General features: G+C 37.9%; 2 protein-coding genes across 2 annotated transcripts; one reads left to right on the top strand and one right to left on the bottom strand.

The window, feature by feature from the left end:
- Positions 1-741: 741 nt before the first annotated feature.
- Positions 742-15,469, top strand: LOC117920063 (RING finger and transmembrane domain-containing protein 2). The gene is made up of 8 exons (XM_034837415.1): positions 742-2,015; positions 11,729-11,805; positions 11,907-12,075; positions 13,117-13,205; positions 13,318-13,482; positions 13,658-13,735; positions 14,327-14,430; positions 15,000-15,469. The coding sequence occupies exons 1-8, from the start codon at positions 1,415-1,417 to the stop codon at positions 15,103-15,105; spliced, it is 1,389 nt and encodes a 462-aa protein (XP_034693306.1). The 5' UTR covers positions 742-1,414; the 3' UTR covers positions 15,106-15,469.
- Positions 15,470-16,253: 784 nt separating this feature from the next.
- On the bottom strand, positions 16,254-20,350 carry LOC117919676. The gene is made up of 6 exons (XM_034836899.1): positions 20,013-20,350; positions 18,852-19,028; positions 18,540-18,665; positions 17,800-17,985; positions 17,200-17,364; positions 16,254-16,955 (listed from the first exon to the last, which is right to left on the bottom strand). The coding sequence occupies exons 1-6, from the start codon at positions 20,247-20,249 to the stop codon at positions 16,563-16,565; spliced, it is 1,284 nt and encodes a 427-aa protein (XP_034692790.1). The 5' UTR covers positions 20,250-20,350; the 3' UTR covers positions 16,254-16,562.
- Between the last annotated feature and the right edge of the window lie 2,691 nt (positions 20,351-23,041).

Raw genomic sequence — 23,041 nt, 5'->3', positions numbered from 1 at the left:
TGCTCCTACTTTTTAAGAAAGATGAGCAAAAAGTCATCTTCATGAGAGTGTAGAACAATGCAAGGGCCTTATGTTGATAGTTGGAGTGCAAAGCAATATACATCGAGTCCACTCTTAATCTCACATAGTAAAAACAATATATCATTCCACTAAATGGGTATTTGTGTTGCAACCACCATAAACAGGATGAACCCTTCATCTTTGAAACTCTATTCGCTAATTATGCCATGCTCTGTTTGTCAACTACATCTCACAACACTAAGTTTTGAACTTCCCGTTTTCATGTGACAAGGAAAAAAAATTCTTATATGAAGAAGAATCTTACAAGAACTCGAGAGAGGGAGTGGGTGAACCCCTATGCTCTATAACTCTGGTCATGAAAGGATATTTATCCACTTCTAATATTTTTTTTTCTTTTCTATAATTATTATTTGGACATTTTGCTCCTAGACTAATCATTCAACAACATGATATGTCCTATTAATAACTAAAAAAAAAATAATAATCAGAAACCCTCTCTATATTTTCATAATTCCAAAAATAGAAATATTTAAAAACTAAAATGGATTAGAAAAAATGAGGGGGATGGTGCTTCTCTTTTTTGTATCGGAGGGTAGACCCAAAAAATAATTATATCATTGTAAATGATAATATATTGGGTGTTTATGGGTGTGGTTGGTGGGTATCGTTTGTCAGATAGTGGAAAAAGCAATAAGCCAAAAAGTAAAAGGAAGGCTGTGAGAGCTCTGCAGACGACACTCTCATTCCCAACCATCCCATTTCTCTATTTATGACTCTTTCTCTCTTTTTCTTCTCCTCTCATTGATTTTTGGACTGGAATCCCCTAAACGACGCGTTTCGGTCACCCAGGAATTCCCCCAAACGACGCGTTTTGATCGGCCCCAGGGTTCAATTGCTGTCCCTCAGTCCATCCCGGATGAATTGATCGATTGATTTGGGGCCGGGAAGGAGGTGGGGCGCAGCTGCTTTCTTCTTCTTCTTTTCTTCTGTTTCTTGGAGTTGTTGATTTGGTAAAAGGTTCTCGGCACGACGCGTTTTGGACAGGGTCGTGGTGAGCGTGGGGTTCTGAAATAGTGGATCGGTTTGGGGGTTTTGGTGGGATGAGTAATTTGAAGAACAGCGACAAGGGGTTTTGTTTTGGTTCTAATGCGACTCTCTGTATTGACTTTTCCGCAATCGGTTCGTGGGTTTGATGATTTTAGGGGTGTTTAGGGTTTTTCTAGGATGAATAATCGGTCCTGATTTGGAGGACTTGGACGGGGATTTGTGAGATTTTGGATGACCCATTTGTGTTTTCTCAAATGGGTTTCTTCTGTTCTTAAGGATTAAGTAATTTGAGATTAGGGTTTTGTTGGTTGATTCTTGGTGGTGTAGGGTTAAGGCATTAGTGCAAATGGAAGCTCCCGGTGGAAATTACAGGGGGTCTTCGGAGATAGGGAATGGTAATTCGAGAAGATACGGTATGCAGCTATCGGCTTCGAATATCATACAGGCGCCGTTGTCGGCGTTGTTGGAGTATTCAGGTCTGCTGCGTGGCCGCTCAAGCCATCAAGAAACGGAGAGTTTCATCAATGGAAGTGGTTTTCGGGATCGGGTAGAGGAGTCAGCGCCAGTGAGCAATGGTGGGGAGGTGTCAATTAGGATAATTGGTGCAGGCGAGCAAGAAAATGAGAGGGTGGGGGCCGGATTGGCATCATTGGCGGTTGGTCCAGTGCGGGATAATGAGGCTTCTGTACAGCAGATTGCGGGGCAGGGGTCGGGGACAGTGACATTGGAGGGTCATGGTCAGGTTCAGGGGGAGTCTAGGGCGGGAGAGGGCATCTCTCAATCGGGAAATGGGAATGGGGATGGGGAAGCTGCTGATGGGGCTGGGGCCAATGGGAGGGATTCGTCTTATCAGAGATACGATATTCAGCAGGCTGCCAGGTGGATTGAGCAGGTGCTTCCTTTCACTTTGCTGCTGTTGGTGGTTTTCATCCGGCAACATTTGCAAGGTATTATTCCTTATTTATTTCAATGTAGCAGTAGTTTTTAGCAACTATAAATTTGTGCTATGCGAAAGCAACAACTAGTTATGGTTCTTTGATTTTGACAATTGTTCGTTTTGCGCGGATTTCTTGGGATTGAGTATATGATTTTTTTTCATATGCATTAGTTGGAAGTATGCACCCCTCCAACCTCCTTTTAGAAAATGCTAAAACTTATGTGGAATTATTCGGGAATCTAATTAATATTGAAATGCAATTCAGTGTGTTTCCATGCATACTTTTGAGATAGAGTTATCGTCATTCTGATTATTTCCAACTCATTTGCTTTTGGTTTTAAAGCTCATTAAAGGCTCATGTTAAAGGGATGATGTATATGCATCTTACTGTAGGCAGTTGTAGTAAATATTAGTTTGCAAAGGCAATTAAGCTGGCTTGAAGGAAGCTTTTTCAGAGCAAAGATTGATGAAAATTATTAAACTCTTGTGATTTCAATGTGAATGAACCTTATGGAGCTAATGGTGTTGCGTAGCTGCTGTTTTGTGGATGTGTCTGAGGATCTTCTATATCGAGTACTTGTTTCCTCTCATTGCATTTTCATTATTTTCATTTATTCTCTTCTTTTCAGTTTCTAGGGGAAATCAAATGCCCTCTAAGGTAATTTTTTCCCCTTCTTTCTCAGTTGGCATGCCACTGTCAGTGAGTTGATTAATCAGCCAGAGTAATCTTTTACTGCTATTAGTATGTACAACTTCATAATAAAATTATGGTTGCAAAGAATGGGTGATGAAACTGTTAGAGTTGATTGTTTTTTTTGTTATTTTTTCTTATGTCAAGAGTTCTTTTATTCATTGGTTTTCGGGGGTATTATTGTAGTTGTGGTTAATACCATAAATATATGAGATGTATAGGGAAGTCTATTTAGACAAAACTAAATCATTTCCATACTATTTTCTTTCTTTCTTTTTTTTCCCCTTCTCCTTCTTGATCTCACAAGTTCTACTTCTAACTAGGTATCAAGGGATTGATTGATCATAGAGTTCATTTTAGATTGGCAAGATCAAACCAATATATAAATAAATAAAATACAATAAACTCTCACAAAACCTTTTTCTTCCTTTACTTTTCGGGAAATTTCTGTTAGTTCTTAGTTCTTACCAAGTTTTAGTGGTTTAATGAAGCTTGTATATGGCTCCTTAATCATGTCTTGGTCCATTTGATGCTGAATCATTGAGTTGGCTTTTCATCCTAATGATTAATATGTTGTGTGCCATTGAATTTTTTGTTCTCCTCTCTTATATGCATGTGTGCGTGCGTGCGTGCGTATGAGGATTCTATTACTTCTTATAGAATGTTGGAAAAAACAGAAATGATAAAACAAATAATATTACACATGTTTTTTTTTTTGATAAGTAAACAGGATATGCATTAAAAAAGGCTAATCGCCACAAAGTATACAGGGAGTATACAAAATGGCAAAAGCCTCAAAAAGAGAAAAAGGACCAAAGAGAACCACCTCCCCTTAAGTGGAAGCTATCCACTCCAAAAAACCTATAAGGGAGAAAGACTCCTCACCTAAATACACTTTGGCCCAATTCCACAAATTACAGACAAAAGAATTCTTTAGTTTCTGAATATTCAACTCACCCCCCCTAAAGGCTAACCTATTCCTCTCCTTCCAAACAGTCCAAAAAATACATAACGGAATGGATTTCCAAATCTGTTTCCTTTTCTTCCCTACGAATGAGCCCCTCCAAGAGATAAGAGTCTCCTTTACAGTTTCTGGGAGGACCCACTTAACATCTATCAACCCAAAAATAATGTCCCATAGGGCTCTAGTCACTATACAGTGTAAAAGAATATGATTTACATTCTCTTCTGCACAACCACACAAAAAAACAACAGTTTGGGAGTTGCACCCCTCTTATCTGTAGTCTATCCAGAGTAAGCACCTTCCCCCACGTAGCCTCCCAAGCAAAAAAACATACTTTAGTTGGCACCCTATTCACCCATATTCTCCTTGCGGGAAATATTGTGGCATTAGGCTTGTCTAGCAGTCTGTACGCTTCTTTGACTCTGAACAAACCCTTTCTTCCCTGTCTCCACATAACTGAATCATCCTCCATGGAGGGCCTATGACCCCTCAAAGTATGAAGCAGCTCCCCAACCATATCCAACTCCCAATCATTGAAGTCCCTCACAAAGACAAGATTCCAATCTCCTTGACCCGAATCCTGATCCCACATCTCCTCAATCGTAGCATCTCTATTCACAGCAAGGACAAAAAGATGATTGAAACATTGGGATAGCGGAGTGTCAGTGCACCAACTATCTTTCCAAAATTTGATTTTGGAGCCCTTCCCAACTATAAAAGCCAAGTTTTCCCAGCACCAATCCGCTTCTTTCATAATCTCCTTCCAGACCCCTACTCCAACCGCCCCAATAGCCCTCTTTGACCTCCAACCATAAACCTCTTGCCCATATTTCGAAATGATCACTTGTTTCCAAAGATTATCCTTTTCACAAGCAAACCGCCAAATCCACTTGCCCAGCAGGGCTCTATTCAAAGTGGCTATTCTCCTTATTCCTAGCCCTCCCTTGTGTTTTTCTGTACAGACCGCATCCCATTTAACCAAGTGGACTTTTCCCTCCAAGTTTCCTCCCCCCCAAAGGAAATCTCTTTGGGTTTTCTCCACTCTCTTAGCAACAGACTTCGGCATTCGGAAAATAGACATTTGGTAAATTGGCATGCTAGCCAAGGTACTTTTTATGAGAGTGATCCTCCCCCCTTTGGAGATGTACTGTCTTTTCCACAGCGCAAGTCTCCTCCTAACCCTCTCTTCCACTCCATCCCACATAGAAGAGGCCCTAGATGGAACCCCTAGGGGAAGGCCCAAATACTGAGAGGGCAAAGACCCCACCCTGCACCGTAACTCAGCTGCCAACTCAAGAATATCCTCCACTTCTCCAACTGGAATAATTTCACTTTTGGCTAGATTGATTCGAAGACCCGAAGCCGCTTCAAACCAAAAAGTATCCAGCTTAGGTGAGAAACTTGCTCTTTGTTTGCCTCACAAAACACAATCGTGTCATCAGCAAAGAATAGGTGGGAAATATTCAAGGAGGTTCTACTACCACCCCGAATGTTGCATCCTAAAAGATATCCCCCCTCCACCGCTCTCCGGATAAGGACGTCCAGAACTTCCATTCCCATAACAAAGAGGTAAGGAGATAGAGGATCCCCTTGACGAAGCCCTCTAGTACTAGGGAAGAACCCAGCTGGCACTCCATTGACAAGAATAGAGAATTTGGCAGAGGACACGCAGCTCCACATCCATCCCACCCACTTGGTCCCAAATCCCATTTTTTGAAGGACTTTCATTAAGAAATTCCAATTGATACTGTCATAAGCTTTTTCAATATCTAATTTGCAGATAAGGCCCTTTTCTTTTCTCTTCTGCCACGAATCTATCACCTCATTAGCAATTAAGGACGCATCCAAAATTTGTCTTCCCATTACAAAGGCATTCTGAGCAGTAGAGACCACCTTGCCAATCACTTTTTTGAGCCTATTGGCTAAGACTTTAGCCAAAAGTTTATAGAGCCCCCCAACAGGCTGATAGGCCTAAAGTCTCCAAGATCCTCAGCCCCGCTTTTCTTAGGTATTAACACCAGGAAAGTGTTATTAAGGCTCCTAACAAAGGAATTATGCTCATGAAATTCTTTAAACATCTCCATGATCTCCTCTTTGGCAAAATCCCAAGCATTTTGCCAAAAGGCTACAGTAAAACCATCCGGGCCTGGGGCTTTGTCCCCATTCATTTCCATCAGCGCCGAGTGAATCTCAGTCTCTGCAAATGGGATTTCTAGACTCTCTGCTTCTTGCTGGCTGATGCACCCCACCTGAACTCTACCAATATCCGCCTGCCAGCCCATATCTTCAGTGAGCAACTGCTGAAACGAGTTCACCACTCCTTCTCTCACCTCTTGCTCCTCTACTAGCCACTCCCCATTAACCTTAATTCTGTCCATAGCGTTGGTTCTTCGATGGGCACTAGCCATTCTATGGAAAAACCCCGTATTTCTATCCCCCTCCCTTAACCAAATCTCCCTTGAATGCTGTCTCCAATGTGCTTCTTCCAACAGGACCCATTTCTTAAAGGAATCCTTAGCTTCCTTTTTTAACTCAGCTTCCTCCACAGTCAAGATTCTCTCATTTTCCACCCGATCCCAAAAGTCTACTTGTTGTAAGGCTGAGGCTTTATTAGTTTCCAGCCTCCCAAAAACCTCTTTGTTCCACTCCTTCAACTTCTTTTTAATTTCTTTCATTTTAACAGCCAGCCTATAGCTAGCGCTGCCCCTGATATCAATTCCCTACCACCAGTTCCTAACAATATCATTAAACCCCTCAACCTTCAGCCACATATTTTCGAATCTAAACGGGGTTGGACCTCTTCTTATTCCACCCCCCTCCAACACAATTGGAAAATGATCAGAAATTGGCCGAGACAACCTGCCCTGAGTGACTCCACTAAACTGATCTAGCCAGCTGGGGGAAACTAAAAATCTGTCTAGTCTCGCCCACGCCTGATTATTGAGCCCCCCATTCCATGTGAACTCTCCCCCCTGAAGGGGCAGGTCCACCAGCTCAAGATCGTCCACAGTCTCTGCAAATCTCCGCATGGCTGAGCTGATTCTTCTCTGGCTGCTCCTTTCTTGCTGAAGCAGGGTGATATTAAAGTCCCCACCGAGACACCAGGGATCCTCCCAAAGGCCTTGTATTGCCCCAAGTTCTTCCCACATACCCTCCCTTTCCACTTTGGTAAAGGGACCATACACTCCCGTAAAAACCCAAATAGCCCCATTTTCTATGGTCTTGAATCTACAAGACAAAGAAAACTGACCCTCCTCCCAATCCAGGATATCCAAAACCCGCTTGTCCCAACATATCAGAATGCCACCCGCAGCCCCTTCCGCATTTAGAGCTCTCCAGTCTAAGAATCTCCCCGAACCCAAACTTCTCACAATACCCTCCGACATCACCTGAATCTTGGTTTCCTGAATACACATTAGATCCACCCTCTGTTTCCTTATATAGTTCTTAATAATTTTCCTCTTAGAGCTGTCATTAGCTCCCCTCACATTCCAGCTTATAATCTTCAGCTTCATTGAGAAACTATCAACTGATTCCCTTTGCCCTGAGAAGGTCCTTTCTGCTTAATCCCTCCCTCATAATTAACAGAACATTCCAGCCTCTTTAGCTCTCTTTCAAACTTGGACTTTTCCAAAAGTTCTTTGCTGTGAATCTTCTCTCGCCTCTTTCTGATTTTGATTAGAAAATTCAATATCTCCTTTTCCAACCCCTCCGTAGAGAATCCCAAAAATTGACTAAATCTTGCTAGACTACATTCCTCCCATAAATCCTCTTTTTCATTTTCGGTATCTTGAGAACCAGAGACACCAATGTTCCCCTCTTTGTCCCTAATCTTGTCCCTGGTTTTGTTGTCCTCTCCCAACTTCCAGGATTCAATTTCATTCTCCACATTCCCCTCATAAACTGTTAACCAAGTTGTCATGTCCCCCCTTAATTCCTCCACAACTCCCCCTGGACGATCGAAAGACTCCCCCTCCGGAGCCCGATCAGAATTAGAAAAGAGAAGAAGAGAAGCACCCATAGCCCGTTGTCCTTTAGAATGGGAAAACGGGGCATACCTTTTAGCTTCCTTTTCCAACTCACGATCAGTCTTTGACAAGTCCTCAGTCCTCTGTCCCCTTCTAGGCTCCCCTGACATCCAGCTCGTCAAAGGATCTTCTGAAATGGGTCCTTTTCTGGATCTAAAACAGCCCAGAAGACCATCCTTCTTTAATGGGACAGTTGGGCTCTTCCTTACCAGACCTTCCACCTCAACTTCATGATAGCAGCCCAGATCAGCAGCCCAATTACTTGGGCCTGCCTCTGAATCACCAGCCACCTTTAATTTGTTTTTTAACTTTTGGCCCAAAGGCCCATCTGTTTTGGACAGTCCACCCTCTTTCTGCAATTCATTAAGGCCCATACTTGGGTCACACGCAAATGACCCAGCCACTCTACCATCTGGGCAGACCCCATCCCAGATAACCGGGCCATGGATCAGGGTCCTGGGCCCTAGACCCGGCCCATTCTCCTGCAAAACACTCCCATCATCTGGCAGATGCAGTTCCTCGTTGCCCGCGATTACCAATTCCTTCCCCACGCGCTTCCCCGTGCGTGAATGCAACTCACCCCTGACCTCAGTTCTTCTTCTATTGTCCGACGCAGAAGATAGCCGTCTCACCATCGGCCTAACCTCCCACCACAATGTCACAGAGTATACCTCTTCCTCTACCTCGATTTCTAACATACTTGGTCTAAAATCTCCTCTGATTTTGACCAATATTCTAGCCCATTGAATCTCCCCCATCGACCTTGTGCGCTCGTCAATATCTACAAATCCCCCACACTCCTCCCCTATTTTCTTCAAAACCCCCAGGCTCCAAAGCGAAATTGGAAGACCGAAGATTTTAACGCAAGCTTCCTGTTCCATCTCCTCCTCGGCCCGACATCCCATCTTTGGATTCCATGGATCCAGCCCTAAATGGACTCCTCCCACCAGTCTGCTCCCCGAGGAGACCACTCGGTGTGCCTCACTTAGATCTTCAAACTCCAGCAGAGCCTTACCTCGTTCCAGCATGGCCAGCCCTAGCTTGCCTTTTAGGCCCCAAGACTTTGCCCAGAGACTTCCCAACCTCTCCAGATCGTCTTCTTCCCTTTTGTTGGACCAACTCGCGACAAGACAATGCTCCAGCTTCTGTAGGTTGCCCGCAATCTCCTCCTTAGAGACCTTCATCTTGACTGCGTTTAAGCCATCCCGATTTGATCGCGTGACTGCTTCTACATATGATTTCGCCGGAGTAAATTTTCTGACAGTCCTTACCTCCTGCAAATCTGTCCTTCTACCCACTATCTCTTCCATTTGGTGTACCAGCTCCGCCATAGCCTTCCATCCGCTTTTATCTCTCCTTCCTCTCGGTAAGAAGATGCAATACCATTTTCGTTCCAGATCCATAACCCCCAACCTTAGGAAACCACCTGATCTGTTGAACCCCCGAACCAATGAAAACAGTTTGCCTCTATCTTTCCACTCCTTTACCCATCTCCCTTCTTTCTCGTCTCGTATACAATGATTTAAACCCTCCTTAAAGAGCCCTAAGCTTTCCAGCCCTAATCGAACCCATGACTCTACCCCCCGCTTCTTCTCCACGATGCGAATCTGGCTTTTCCCTTTCTTAACCTCCAGGGCAAGCACGAAGATCTTGGATTCCACCGTGAAGCTTCGCGTCCATCTCGCCTCGCCGTTCTCATCGTCGTCGCCGGCGCACGCGCTCTCACGCTCCCTCGCTCCCACTCTCTCTCTCTCTCGTCCTCTCTCTCTCTCTCTCTTCTATAATAATATTACACATGTTGAAGTGATAATACATAAAAAAAAAATAAAAAAAAAAAAAAAAAACAATATATATGGGGTAAAATTTGTAAAGTTGGGTGCCCTTGAGGCTTGGTTCAAGTGGTGAAGGGACGTGGAGGGTTTGTGGGAGGTTCTAGGTTCAACTCCTATGGGGACAAAAATTTACCTATCAAAAAAAGGAAAATTGTAAAATTGGGTAATAATGTGATGGGGATTTGATTAAAGGAGGGAGTATATATATATTTATTTATTTTTTTTGCAATGTTTTAAACTTGGATCAGACTGGTAGGTTGGACTAGTTCAACCACTGATTGGACCACTTTTTGGTTTGAGTCATTAATTGGCTTGGTTTTGTATTGAACTGGTATTGAATTGACCAACTTGGCGATTAAACCCAGGATGTGCTAGATGACTTTTAGGAAATCAATTGAGCTAAAATTCAGTTCAAAAGGAGGGGTTTTAGTGAGCCCCAAACCATTGGCTACCTTCTTAGTGGTCGAGTGCCTTGTATAATGAGAGGAATGTCTTGAGATTTAGACCTCCACATTGTCCTTGGTTTTCAATGTGGGATGAGATAGTTAGAGAAATGCCAAAAATATCCTATTGCAATGGTTAGGCTCCAGCTTGGGTCTCCAAGGTGAACAAGTAAAGTGATAACCATTAGGCCACTTACACTTTCTGTTAAAAATTGTTGCAAAATCATATATAAAGTTATCTATTTTTTTTTTCAAAGTTTCGATTACTTAATTAATACCTTTAAATAAACATAAATATTTAACTCATCATTTATTTTCACAATAATAAATATGTAAATAATGTAAGTTAAATAATATAATAATTTTTAAAATTATAAAATAATAGGATATATAATTTTTTACAAGTAAAATTAAATAATAAAATTTCTCTTCAGTGTTAAATATATATTTATTCATAAATATTACACATGTTTAATTTGATAAAATTAAAAATATTAATACATTTTTATTTATCCTTATTATGATTTAGTTTGATAATATAAAAAATAAATAATGAAATATTATTAAGATTTTTAATTATTTATTTATATTTTAAATTTCTTATAATTATTTTTAAAATTTAATAAGATATAAATTATATATTTATGAGGTTATACAGATGTTATGGTTCAATGACCATTGAACAAGAAAAGTTAATTCATTAGTCATATGAACCATGATATTAGTATGATATAAATATATAATTTATATCTTATTAAATTTTAAAAATAATTATAAGAAATTTAAAATATGAATAAATAGTTAAAAATCTTAATAATATTTGATTTTTTATTTTTTATATTATTAAATGAAATCATGGTAAGGATAAATGTTAATGTATTATTATTTTTAATTTTATTAAATAAAACATATATAATCTTGTTAATTTTGAAGATATATTCAAGATGGAAGGAAAATTCTATTGTTTAATTTTGTTTACATGTCAAAAGATATATATATATATATATATATCTTGTTATTTTATAATTTTAAAAATCATTACATTATTTAACTTATATTATTTTCATCATTTCATGCTTATCATTATAAAATAAATGTGGAGTTAAATATTTATATTTATTTAAGGGTTTTAAATAACGAAAAAAAAAACCCAACATTTTATAATTTTTACGTAGCATTTTTTAACAAAAGCATAAGTGACCTAGTGGTCACCCATTGGCTTGCTCACAACAGAGGCCAAAACTTGAGCCTGCACCACAACAATAGGCCTTTTTTGGCAATTATCTAAGTCTAAGCTATTCCATCCCAATTTGAAAACAAATGGAAATGACGAGGTCTTAAAATCTGAAGTTCAATGATTCGGGCTTGTTGTTCATTAGAAGGCATCAAGTGAGACTGAGACTGGCCCAGTGGTTTGGGCCCTCCCCACCCTAATACCCGTTTCAGATGGAATTAAAAATCTGGTCGTTTTCTAGAAAACCTACTGGTCCACTCGATTTGGCGGTTTGACCGCCGAGTTGATCGGTTCAATGGAAAAATGAGTCACTTACATGAATCAAACCTAAAAGAGGCATGGTCAGTGGTTGAACTGGTCCCACTGGCTGGTACGGTCTGAGTTTGAAAATACTGCTATTTACACTCTTGAGTCGTCTATTTTATTAGGGCAGTATGCATTCCCCTCTTTTTTTTTTGTTTATATTTTGAATCTAATAATTATTGTTTTCTTTGAGTTAGTTGACTTTTGCCTTTTTGTAAGCACTTGCAGGATTCTTTGTTACTATTTGGATATCCGCTGTAATGTTCAAGTCCAATGAAATTCTTCGGAAGCAAACAGCATTGAAGGTGTTTTATTTTATTTCAAAAGATTTGGTTTGTTGAATCAGAATTTTGAATATCTACTGTTGCTTTTCATTATTAAGCATAGAAACTGTTGGTGTCTGCAGGGAGAGAGGAAAATAGCTGTTCTGGTTGGGATCTCTCTTGTGTTCACACTTCATGTTGCTGGTGTTTACTGGTGGTATCATAATGGTGATCTTTTATATCCTTTGATCATGCTGCCTCCAAAAGCTATTCCACCTTTCTGGCATGCTATTTTCATCATCATGGTGAATGGTTTGTTCTTTTACCTTATTAATCTGTCTTTTTCATTTCATACAGTTTACACTGGTGTGGTAGGAAAATCTATTGTAGCAAATCTCATCTAACTTGCTTTGGATGACATCTTTCTCTAGATAATTGTAAAAATGTGTCAGGGTTTAATGATTCACATGATAGCTTTTCAATTTTCTAGTAGTTTGGGAATATTACTTGTGCACAATTTTTGAGCTCGTTGTTGTCTCATGTTAACTAGTTATATCCCTTCATTCATTTTCAAACAAATCGAGGAGATATGTACATTCATAAACTTATACATGTGTTTGTATTTATCAAGTTATTGAGCATATTAAGTGTTGCAACTATTTTCCTCTCAAAATTTATTTATTTATTTAAGTGCTGAGAGTGCATGTTGAAGTGCCAAAAGGGGGGTGAAGCATGCTATATAGGAAGTATACAGAGAGTCACCCAACCTAATGCAGCTGAGAAAAAAAGGAGAAAACAAGATTAATGGAAAAAAGAAACTGCAGAAAACAGTAACTCCACAACCCAAAACAGTAACTCCACAACCCACTCCCACTTTATCCTCAAAATCACTAAGAGACACCCTTCTGTCTCCAGTATATCTGCAGACCACAAAAAACTGAGCTTCGGGAAACACATCTTTGAGATCAAAATAGGATGCTTCTCCTTGAAAAACACTCCTATTCATTTCTTTGAAATGGCACCAAAAGAAGAATAAAAAAATAAAAAAAACCAACAAAGTGGATATAATATATATATATTTTTTCCCCACGAAACACTTTCCAAAACCATGGAGCGTTATTGATTGAAGAGTCAGGAGCCAAGAAACTCCAAATGAACAAAATACCAGAGAGCAAAGATATCAGACCACCAAGATGCTTTTGTCTTTTTCTTTTTCTCTTTTAGAAACCTCCATTTTGTGTACATCTTTTAAAAATTACTCGATGGATGTAATTTCCTATTTTTAATAGATAAATGGATGTATGTTAATGTTTCACTGCCTTGGGAAGTCTCTTAGGATTGGTTTTCTTTCAGATACTTTGGTGAGGCAGGCAGCAATGGTTTTCAAGTGTATTCTATTGATGTACTACAAGAACAGCAGAGGCAGAAATTATCGTAAACAGGTAAGGTAATATGAAATTATGTGTTAAAGTAGATTTATTTAGGTTAATATCATTTGCATTTATATTCTTTTTGTCTGCCATTACACACTGACTCCAGACATTTATTTTCCAGGGTCAACTGCTAACTTTGGTTGAATATACATTACTGTTGTATCGTGCCTTGTTGCCAGCACCTGTCTGGTATCGTTTTTTCTTGAACAAAGAATATGGGAGCCTATTTTCATCACTAATGACAGGGTTGTATTTAACTTTCAAGCTCACCTCTGTTGTTGAGAAGGTATGATGTTCTCTTGATGTAAATATTCTATGGATTGATGCCTCTGTTTCTGCTTTTGCTTTGGGCCTTTTTTTCTTCCTAATTTTTAATTCTCCTCATGAAGATTAACTTCTTGGTTCTGTGGATCTTATGCTTATTTTTTTCCTCCCTCTCTACCTTGATTGGTGATGTTCAGGTCCAGTCTTTCTTTGCTGCATTGAAGGCATTGTCACGGAAAGAGGTTCATTATGGAGCTTATGCTACGTCAGAGCAGGTAGTGTGGGTATTGTAAAAGAAAAAAAATAATGAACTTGAGATAAATAGTTGTCATAATATTAAATTCCATGCCTACAAATAACATCCTCCATCTTGGAATGACATACAACATATTGTGTTTCACTTGCTTTTATCTGATAATGATAACTAGAAGATATCCTAAGATTTCTCAATTAGTTTATGAATGCAAAGGCTAAGGAAAAGAGAATGTGGGGAATGGTTTATTTCTTATATCAAACTTTATAATCATTATAAAATGAAAACTATAAGAAGATTATGCTAGGTATTTGAGTTGAGATACTGTCAGCAGAGAGTTACAAAGTTTGGGATTGGTGCAATGGACTGTTTTTTGTTTAAAAGGAAAATCAAATATGAAATAAAGAATGCTATTAATTTCTGCTAAGCTATTCTGAAAATTCCTGAAATGATGAGGACTTCATATTGGCATTTTTGTCCCTCGTGCATTATGCAATTGTGGCATAATCTGTCATCACTAGTGCTGCATGCCTGCTTGCCATATCACAGCCTTAACTGTTATTTGCTAGGGCAAGGGATTAGTATATTCTAAGATGTCAATGGTCTAATGTAGGTCAATGCAGCTGGGGATCTGTGTGCTATTTGCCAGGAGAAGATGCATGCTCCAATCTTACTTCGTTGTAAACACATCTTTTGTGAAGACTGTGTATCTGAGTGGTTAGTTTCTTGCCTCTTCCTCCTGCTTTAACTGGGTTGTCCTCCTGTTTGCTGTGTGAAATTGGAGTTGGTAGTGATGCAAAAGTCATTTGTTCTTTTTATAAATAGAATTTAATTTTATTGCATGGGGAGGATAGGTGGCTGAAGAACCATTTAGAAGTAAATAACAATCTTAATAAAGCTCGCAATAAAAAAACCTAGTTTCCCATCTCATCACAATCAAAACGTCTTATCATAAAAAAAAAAAAGATCCAATTCTAATCCTTCTCTAAGTTTATGTTGTTTGGGACATTATATTTCTGTACGGTGGTGTATATTTTCATATGAGTGGGTGTATATTTTCATATAAGTGGTGTGTCCTGTAGGTCTTAAGCTCCTGTAAGGACTGTTAGAAAATGGCCATGTCTTTTGGCATGTGTATCCTTTGTTGTTCCGTGCATTGGAGTCGATATCTGCATTAAGATAGTAAGAAGGGAATGAATATGTGTCTTTCTCGCATGCAATTTTTATGTATGCCTTTCATAGGCCACGATTCTGTGTTGGATAATTGATAGTTCACTTGGCTCCAGGTTTGAGAGGGAAAGGACGTGCCCGTTGTGCAGGGCTTTGGTCAAGCCTGCAGATCTAAGATCATATGGCGATGGATCAACTAGTCTCTTTTTCCAGCTATTCTAAGAATCAGTTGCTGCAAAAACCATGCATGCAGTTTTTCCACTTTGAAGAAGAAGCTCTAAATCCTCATTGGAGAGGACGGGAACCTACCTACCTCTCATGGTCTCATCCACAGGTAAAACTTGAACTGTATTTTTGTCACCCTCTCTTGTTCATGGGGCTGCTGCTAGAAATCACACCTGAAGTGCGTGGATAACATACTGGTTTCACCATCTGTTCATAGCTTGTATTGAAAAATGTTGAATGTAATCCCAATGGAATGTATGTAATGGGTCATTTAAGTTACAGACAGAGTTGATCTTAAGCTCTAACCCTATACACAACTGTTCATTTATCGGAAATGAAAGTTATTTTTTTTCCTCTCAAAGTTATTTTCTCAGTTCTCAGAAAGGTCACTTCAATCCTCCATGCCTATGTTCATCGTAAAAATCAAACATTTAGGGACTGAAATTTCACATTTTCCAAATACAGGATTTGTATGTTGATGAGGGTTTCTCTCTCTCTCTCTCTCTCAACTTTAGGTTTGAATTTGTCTGGAAAATTGTCATTAAGATTTGAAGTGTACTAATATTTCACAGAGAGAAAGAGGACTGTGCTTGGAAAAGGAAAAAAAAAAAAATTATGAAATTCAGTAACAGTATGGAAAATTTGGAAGAAACTTTGGTAAATGATAAAATAATTGATGATACATGTGATATGGTAATATTAGACAATATACAAATGTATTCTTATATTAGTAAACATGATTCCTCTATCATGAATGCAAAATTGTTTGGATTTTATCCTTTCATTTCAATGGAAATATACACAAAATATTCATAAAAACTTTTATTGATCTTATTTTCAACAGCTCAATATTATATATATATTTTTTTATTGGCGAAAATTTTGGTTAATTTTTAAAATGATGTCATTTTGATCACAAAATGTTACATATGGGGACTTTTTACATGTGAATTTTTTAGAAAAATCTTAATAAAGAGAGGAGATGATTTAAAAGTTTCAATTATAAAAACTTATATAATTATTTTTAAATTTAATAACATATAATTCTATAAATTATATACTTGTGATACTATACTAGGATGAAAGTTGAGTCTCCTATCCAATCTCTTAGCAAATTGAAGAACCAAAAACTACTCAATCCACTCTTCTAAACAACCAATTGTAAACCCAAAAAAGAAAACAATCAAAGATGATTCATGTTTTAAGCTTTCAAAACTTGATGTCTATATACCTATTACAATTACAGATCAACAAGCATTGGAAAACCTGCATTCTGGCAATTATTCAATGACAAATCCAGAACGGTTATACACAAAACCACAACAAATTTAGGAACCAAAAAGAATTCCCTTCCCACACCCCCATCCGAAAAAAGGGACAAAGGTGAAAAAAATGAACTAATGTTACACAATAACAATAGACCTTGGCTGGAAACAGAACAGAGGACTAAAGTTTTAGGCAGAGGTTGGCTGTCTGGTTGAGTCCTCTGCTGAAGAACTGGGGGGAGTGGAATTCGATGGGGCCTGGCTCCCTGCAGCGGTCGCAGTTTCTTCTGATGGAGTGTGGGGAGGTGATGCCTCATTTGTCACCGGTGGGCTGAGAGGAGGGTCCATGTCAAGAGGTGAGGGTGGGGATGTAGGTGAGGGTGGAGAAATTGACAGCATCTTGGAGATGGGGTATACTTCTGTGACCTCTTCAACTCCCTCGTCTAAATAGACAACATCCTGCATGGTGAGTTGGTGGTATTCGACAATTTCCCTTAGGAAGCGATTCTCACGAGCATAAACAGAGTTCTCATGGGCTAAACGAGCCTTCTCAGCCAAAAGTGTCTCAAGTTGAAGGCGAATCTAAGGTCACAAATATTTATATCAGAGACTGTCACTGATGAACAATTACATATAGACGAGCAAATAAAAGTACATTATTTGAAAGTATATTGTGAATGGAAATGCATATAGGAATAGTAAATTAATAAAAACCGAGCCTTTGAATTACCAGCTTGCATGCTTTTCATATACGAAAAATAGATACATACAAGTAGGAATAAATAAGTACAATGCCCTGATCTATTTAAGGGGGAAGTATGAATACCAGATCATCATCTGCAGGGTTGTCTCCCTTTTCACGACTCTCTCTAAGGATTTTATTTTCTTCTTCTAGCTGAGCACATCGCTCCTTTGCAAAAGCCAGATCTGCTTTAACAGTTTTCAGCTCCCGAAGAAGAAGCTTTGCCTTGGCAGCCGTTGCCATTGCTACCTGTGACACAAAGCAAAGGCCAATGATGCATTCACCAGCTAAGAGATCCAAGAAACCCCTAAAGTCTCCCATCTATAAATAACATAAAATGCAACAAACAGATTTGAGTAACCAAAATCTCGTGCTCTTAACCACACAAATGAACTCCAAATATCAGGGATTATATCAAGTAACTTAATCCATACTGAGTTGTGTGTGGACATGCTCTTTTTCATTTTTCTATTTCTTTTCCATAAACCTCATTCATGCACTGAAGTCAGATTTGTGTATATATATTAATAACTTTGTATCACTTAAGTTGAAGTTGAGAGAAGTGACAAAACACGGTATTCATGTCCTGCTGAGTAACTCTAAGTGGTTTGAAAACTTCTGAATACAGTATAGTATATTGGTTTAGATTAAAAACCCGACACGATTACACATTTGCCACCTTACGTCGCGAGATGCCTTGATTTGATTTTCTTGGTTGGGTCGTAGCTGCAGTTGTGCAGGTGGTTGCCATTGGCCTTGTAGACCAGAAGCCTGATTTGCTTCCTCAGAATTGCCTTTTCTCCTGATTTGTAGTCTGCGAGTTTCTTGGATGATGTCTGCAGTCTTGTTCTCCACAATATTTCTACCTTCCTGAAAAATAACAGTAAGTGTTGAGCAACACAATTCCCATTTCTATACTCATCAACTGTTTTATGAGGGAAACATATGGAGGTTCAGCCCTGCTGCAATCTACCTTAATTTTTTCTGTTGCAGGTTCTGTAATTGTTCAAAGTAAGAAAAATTGCAATGCCAAGGGCATATATCATGTTGGTAAGAACCAATTAAACATGAGGAGGAACGCATAAGGAATCATGAATGGATACCTAAGTTCAGAACTCAATCCTCTGTAAAAACCAAAAAAATCCTGAGCACAACATTGGGGTCTGAACCTAAATTACAGTATAGAGGTTGACTTCTATAACCAACTACTAAGATTAGAGACCATTAACATATTCCAAGTAACAGATAATCATACAAAAAACAAAGATAAGAAATATAATCATGTTAAGAAATTAGTGCAGGCAAGGCCAATGAACATCACAATTTGAGCATTTTATTGTATTCCCTCAAGTAGTCAGACAAGCATAAAAATCAAGATTTCAAAAGCATACTCTGCTAACAAGACAAGGTCCAAAGCTTTTTACCTCGAAAGCATTCCCAAGGGTGTCACCGATATGATTAAGAGAGGATGTGATTGCATCCAAACCCTTCCGTAATCTCGGATTCTCTATTTTTCTGTTGTTCTCAGATGATTGATATGGTTGGTGGTTCTGTGATGATGGAAGGACATAAAGAGGAAAGAGAATCGAGCTCAGTAAATGAACACAGAATAAGATAATGAAAGGGAAACTATGAGAACACCGACAATGGTTTTAAACGTTGAATTCAAAGTGTAATAAACATCTATCTATACTTAAAGCTATATGTCAGAGACAATATTGAAAGTTGATATTCACCTGGCTGCCTGTTGATGTATCTGGGGTCTGTGTCCTCATTCTGCCTTGGGTCTCAAGGTTTTGGAATCCATTATCCTCCTCAAGAATGGCTTTAGCTTTCCGAGCAAGAACACCCCAAAACCCATATTTAGACTCGTTTGAAATGTTCATTGATGTGTACTCATAGCGGCCAGGGCCCTATATTATCACACATCAAATCAGCAAAAAAAAAAAAAAAAGGTTAAACAACTCTGAAACTTTAGTTGATAAACACATCAAAGCACTAAAAAACACAAATGATCCAAATAACCAGAAAGGAAGAACCGAAAAAAACTGATTAGCAACCTCCAAAACTACATAGTTAGCTACAATCTTTGACACACTAGTGGTGGGGCTTAATGAGAGAATGTCTGAAACACTTAAGGGACTTTGAGAGACAGTTGGGTACCATGCATAAGGAGACAGATTAAAGAGAAGTTTAGTTAGCCAAAATACAAATACTACTGAAAAATGTTCTTGTTCTTGAAAATGAACACAACCAATATGTTCACAATCTTTATCATGTTTAGATTGTTGAAACATGAAAAGCAAAACTTCCCAGGGTTATAAGCTTCAGAGAAAGAAAATGTTGAGGAAAATTAGAAGGAAAAAAAAAAAAATGTAAAGAGTACTTTTTTTCCCTCTTTTCTTAGTACTTTCCCAACTTAAAAGCAAATCATTGCTAATTCTTGAATAATGCTTCTGCTACTTTGCAACAAAAAATCCCCTTGTTACAGGAAAAAGACCCTTATCAATAGTTTTGATTTTTTTACATACAGACAATTCCACCAGGTATCTAACTACAAATCTTTCCATTTTCCAATTCGATTACATGACTCATCGGAATTGAATTGCATATCTTCTGTTTTCTAAAACAATTCCCATTTTCACTACCACATTGATCCTAAAATTCTATGGAGGGATTTCACTGCATCATCCCAATTTCTTCTTCATTACTAGTAACATTAAAGGTTTTCTTAGGAGGATCAAAATCTAGAATCCTTCAAACATTGTTCTAAATTTCTACAACTTCCAAGAAATCAAAGAATCCACAAACAATCATTTCCCAAATTCGAATTCCATAACATCCCATTCAGATGACCTTACCAATAAATCAAAACCTCAAAAATCAGAGAAAAGAACCTTGGATTTGCTAGGATTGGCGGTGGAGAAAGCGGAGTCGCCGTAGGCGGAGGAGAGGGAGGAGTCGCGGTGGGCGGCGGAGGCTCGGATGGCCTGGGAGGCGAGGGAGGAGGATCCGGAGAAGGAAGAGGAAGATGAAAAGAAAGATGAGGAAGATGAAAGATCATCGCCGTCATGGCGAACCTCCTCCTTGAAGGTGGAGGCTCTGGTGATTCCCTGCCTTCTCCTGTAGGCCATGGTGGATTTGGAGGATGATGAAAAGAGAGGGTCTTTCTTTCTTTCTTTTTTTTTTTTTGTTTACAGAAGAGGGACCGACCACCACCTCCGCCGAAAATGGCTGCCTCAAAGGGACGCTTAACGAACTCCCAACCTTTTTTCAAACGCGGAAATAACAGCTGGTATGACCACAGGGTTGGTTCAACGGTTTTGGTGGGCCGGGCTGGCTGTCATGGGCCTTCAAGCATTGATTTTCGCGGTTTATATCCACAACTCTTTGATGTGTAAAACCTTTGAGGAAAGATAACTTTTTTTAAAAAAAAAATATATATATGGGTTGAATCTTTATTCTCCTATACCACCATGTATTTGTGAATCTAAAAAAACTATAGAAGCTAGTAAAGACAAACATTCAGGTTTTTCCCTTGACTCCAGAGTAATGCTAACAAATTTTGGTCCTCATTGGTTCATAACCAAGTTCAAACTTTGTAGGTAACACCCTTCCACAAAGTAATCTATTCGGTATTGCTTTAATTTCATCTCTTCTCCAAACTCCATTTGGATTGTTGATTCCAGTGAAACTGAACATAGTGTCTTCTCTTTCATTACTTTTTCGTATCACCTTACGTTGCTCTAAAAGAGTTCAACTACTAAATGGTTCACAAGCATCCATAATTCACATTGGAATCGTTCATTTGACTTCTAATATTGTTTTAAAAATGTGTTGTGTGTGCTAAGTTTTAATGTCAACTTGATATTGGTTGTGAAAATTGTCCAAGATGCTAATTGTGTGGTTGTTTTTGATGTTGATTGTTGTCTTTTATAAAACGGCAATTGAAGCGGGTAGATTACATAATGGCTTGTTTGTCATGAAACCATTTCTTGATACACCCAAATGTTCTCAAGTCACATTTTCTTCAAATACTACCTTTTGGCATCAATGTTTAGGACACCCTAGTTAGTTTTAGTTGTTTCAAATTATTTTCCAAATATATTTTTGGTCTAAATCCTTTTGTTGAAACTTGAATATGTGAAGTTTGTCCTCTTGCTAAATAAACTTGTTTTCCTTTTCCTTTGAGTAATAAAAAATTTGTTGCTTCTTTTGATTTGACTCATTGTGACATTTGAGGACAATATCATACAACTTTTAGTGGGGCTCATTATTTTCTTACTATTGTGGATGATTATACAATTGAGTACTTGGACTTCCTTTATGCAAAATAAAAATGAAACTCACCTACTTTTACAATCATTTCATGCTTACCTTGAAACTCGATTTTGCAAGAAAATTAAAATCATTAGTTTTGATAATAGGTTCGAATTTGACATGAAAGAATTTTATGAAAACAAGGGAATTATCTATGAAACAAGTTGTACCAACACCCCTTAAAAAAATGTGATTGGTTGTAGACTTAGGGGTGTCTCATTTGCAGCCAGTCCTACTTCATTGTGATAACAAATCAGCTCTTCATATAGCAATCAATCCAACTTTTCATGAACAAACAAAACATATTGAGATTGGTTGCCACATAGTTCGTGAAAAGCTTCAACAAAGTTTGATTTTCACCAAGTACATCTAAAAAACACATTGTTTTTTGTATTTGAAAGATTTCTTCCTTCCATGAACCTCATTTTCTTCTTAACATGTTTTGTTCTTCTCCTGAATTGGGACATCTCACCATCCATTTAGCCAATCTCCTTTTATGTTTCCAAGCATATGTCTCACATAGATCTAATTTTTTCTTTTTCTATTTTCACAAATAAAAATAGTTCTCACTTTTGCAAATTCAACATGCTTAATTTTGTAAGATGATAATATATAATTATTCTTTTGAAAAATCCATTTCACAAGGACAAACTTGTTTCTTGTCATAATTTATTATCATCATATAAAGTAAGCATAGAAGAGCTCAAAACCAAAAATCATATATCATGTTTCCCCACTCACTCACTCACCCACTTTCTCTCTCTTTATATATACCTACTTTATATTATTTAATTTGACTAGACTTTTAATTTTAGCTATTATTTTCGTAAAGAACTTTGTTGATTAAGAGTGTGATTTGACTCATAAGCATCTTTCCATAAATTCAACCTTACTACATGGAATGAGAGTTTGACCTCAAACTTTAGAATCACATTACAAATATTATAATACAAGTGTAATATCAAAAAAAGTTTAAGAATTTCTTCTTTGTTGTTGTTACTATGATAAGAGTTTATTTTAAATTTTTAAGCAATTCTAAAAAATATGGCCTAATTTTTAATTATAAATCAATTCAATCACAATATTTTAGTCACTATAAATGGCATATTTTAATGAAGCTAATTGCAAAGAAACCAAAAATCCATGGGTATTGCTTTCATATCGTTTAAAAATTTTAGTGGTTTTGCCATCCATTTGCTATGATTTACAAATTAGTTATTCATGAGGAACTAAATACTCTCAAAGTTTAATATGCATGATATTTCTTCATAAATGATTCCTTTCATGGTAATTGGAGTTAAATATTTATATTAAGTTTCTACCATAATAAACTTGCAATTAAGTTTAAATATTTATATTAAGTTTAAAACATAATTAATATTTTTTTTGGAAATGTGTGTTACATTGGGCATACAAATGAGATATTGGGGTATACTAAATCAAATCATTCTTTGGTGCCAAGTAGAACTTGCAAATCAACTTTGATAGTAAGGAGAATAAAACAATAGCAACAAGTTTCAGATTAATGGAGTATGACACCATTATATTTCATTTGTCAGGTGAGCGAATTGGGAATGATTCTCAATAAGAATCAATTCTTCAAATC

This window comes from Vitis riparia, chromosome 8 (assembly GCF_004353265.1).
Source record: "Vitis riparia cultivar Riparia Gloire de Montpellier isolate 1030 chromosome 8, EGFV_Vit.rip_1.0, whole genome shotgun sequence".
NCBI classification, from domain to species: Eukaryota; Viridiplantae; Streptophyta; class Magnoliopsida; order Vitales; family Vitaceae; genus Vitis; species Vitis riparia.
Note: the sequence above shows the minus strand (reverse complement) of the source record. Positions and strands in the feature narration are given on the sequence as shown.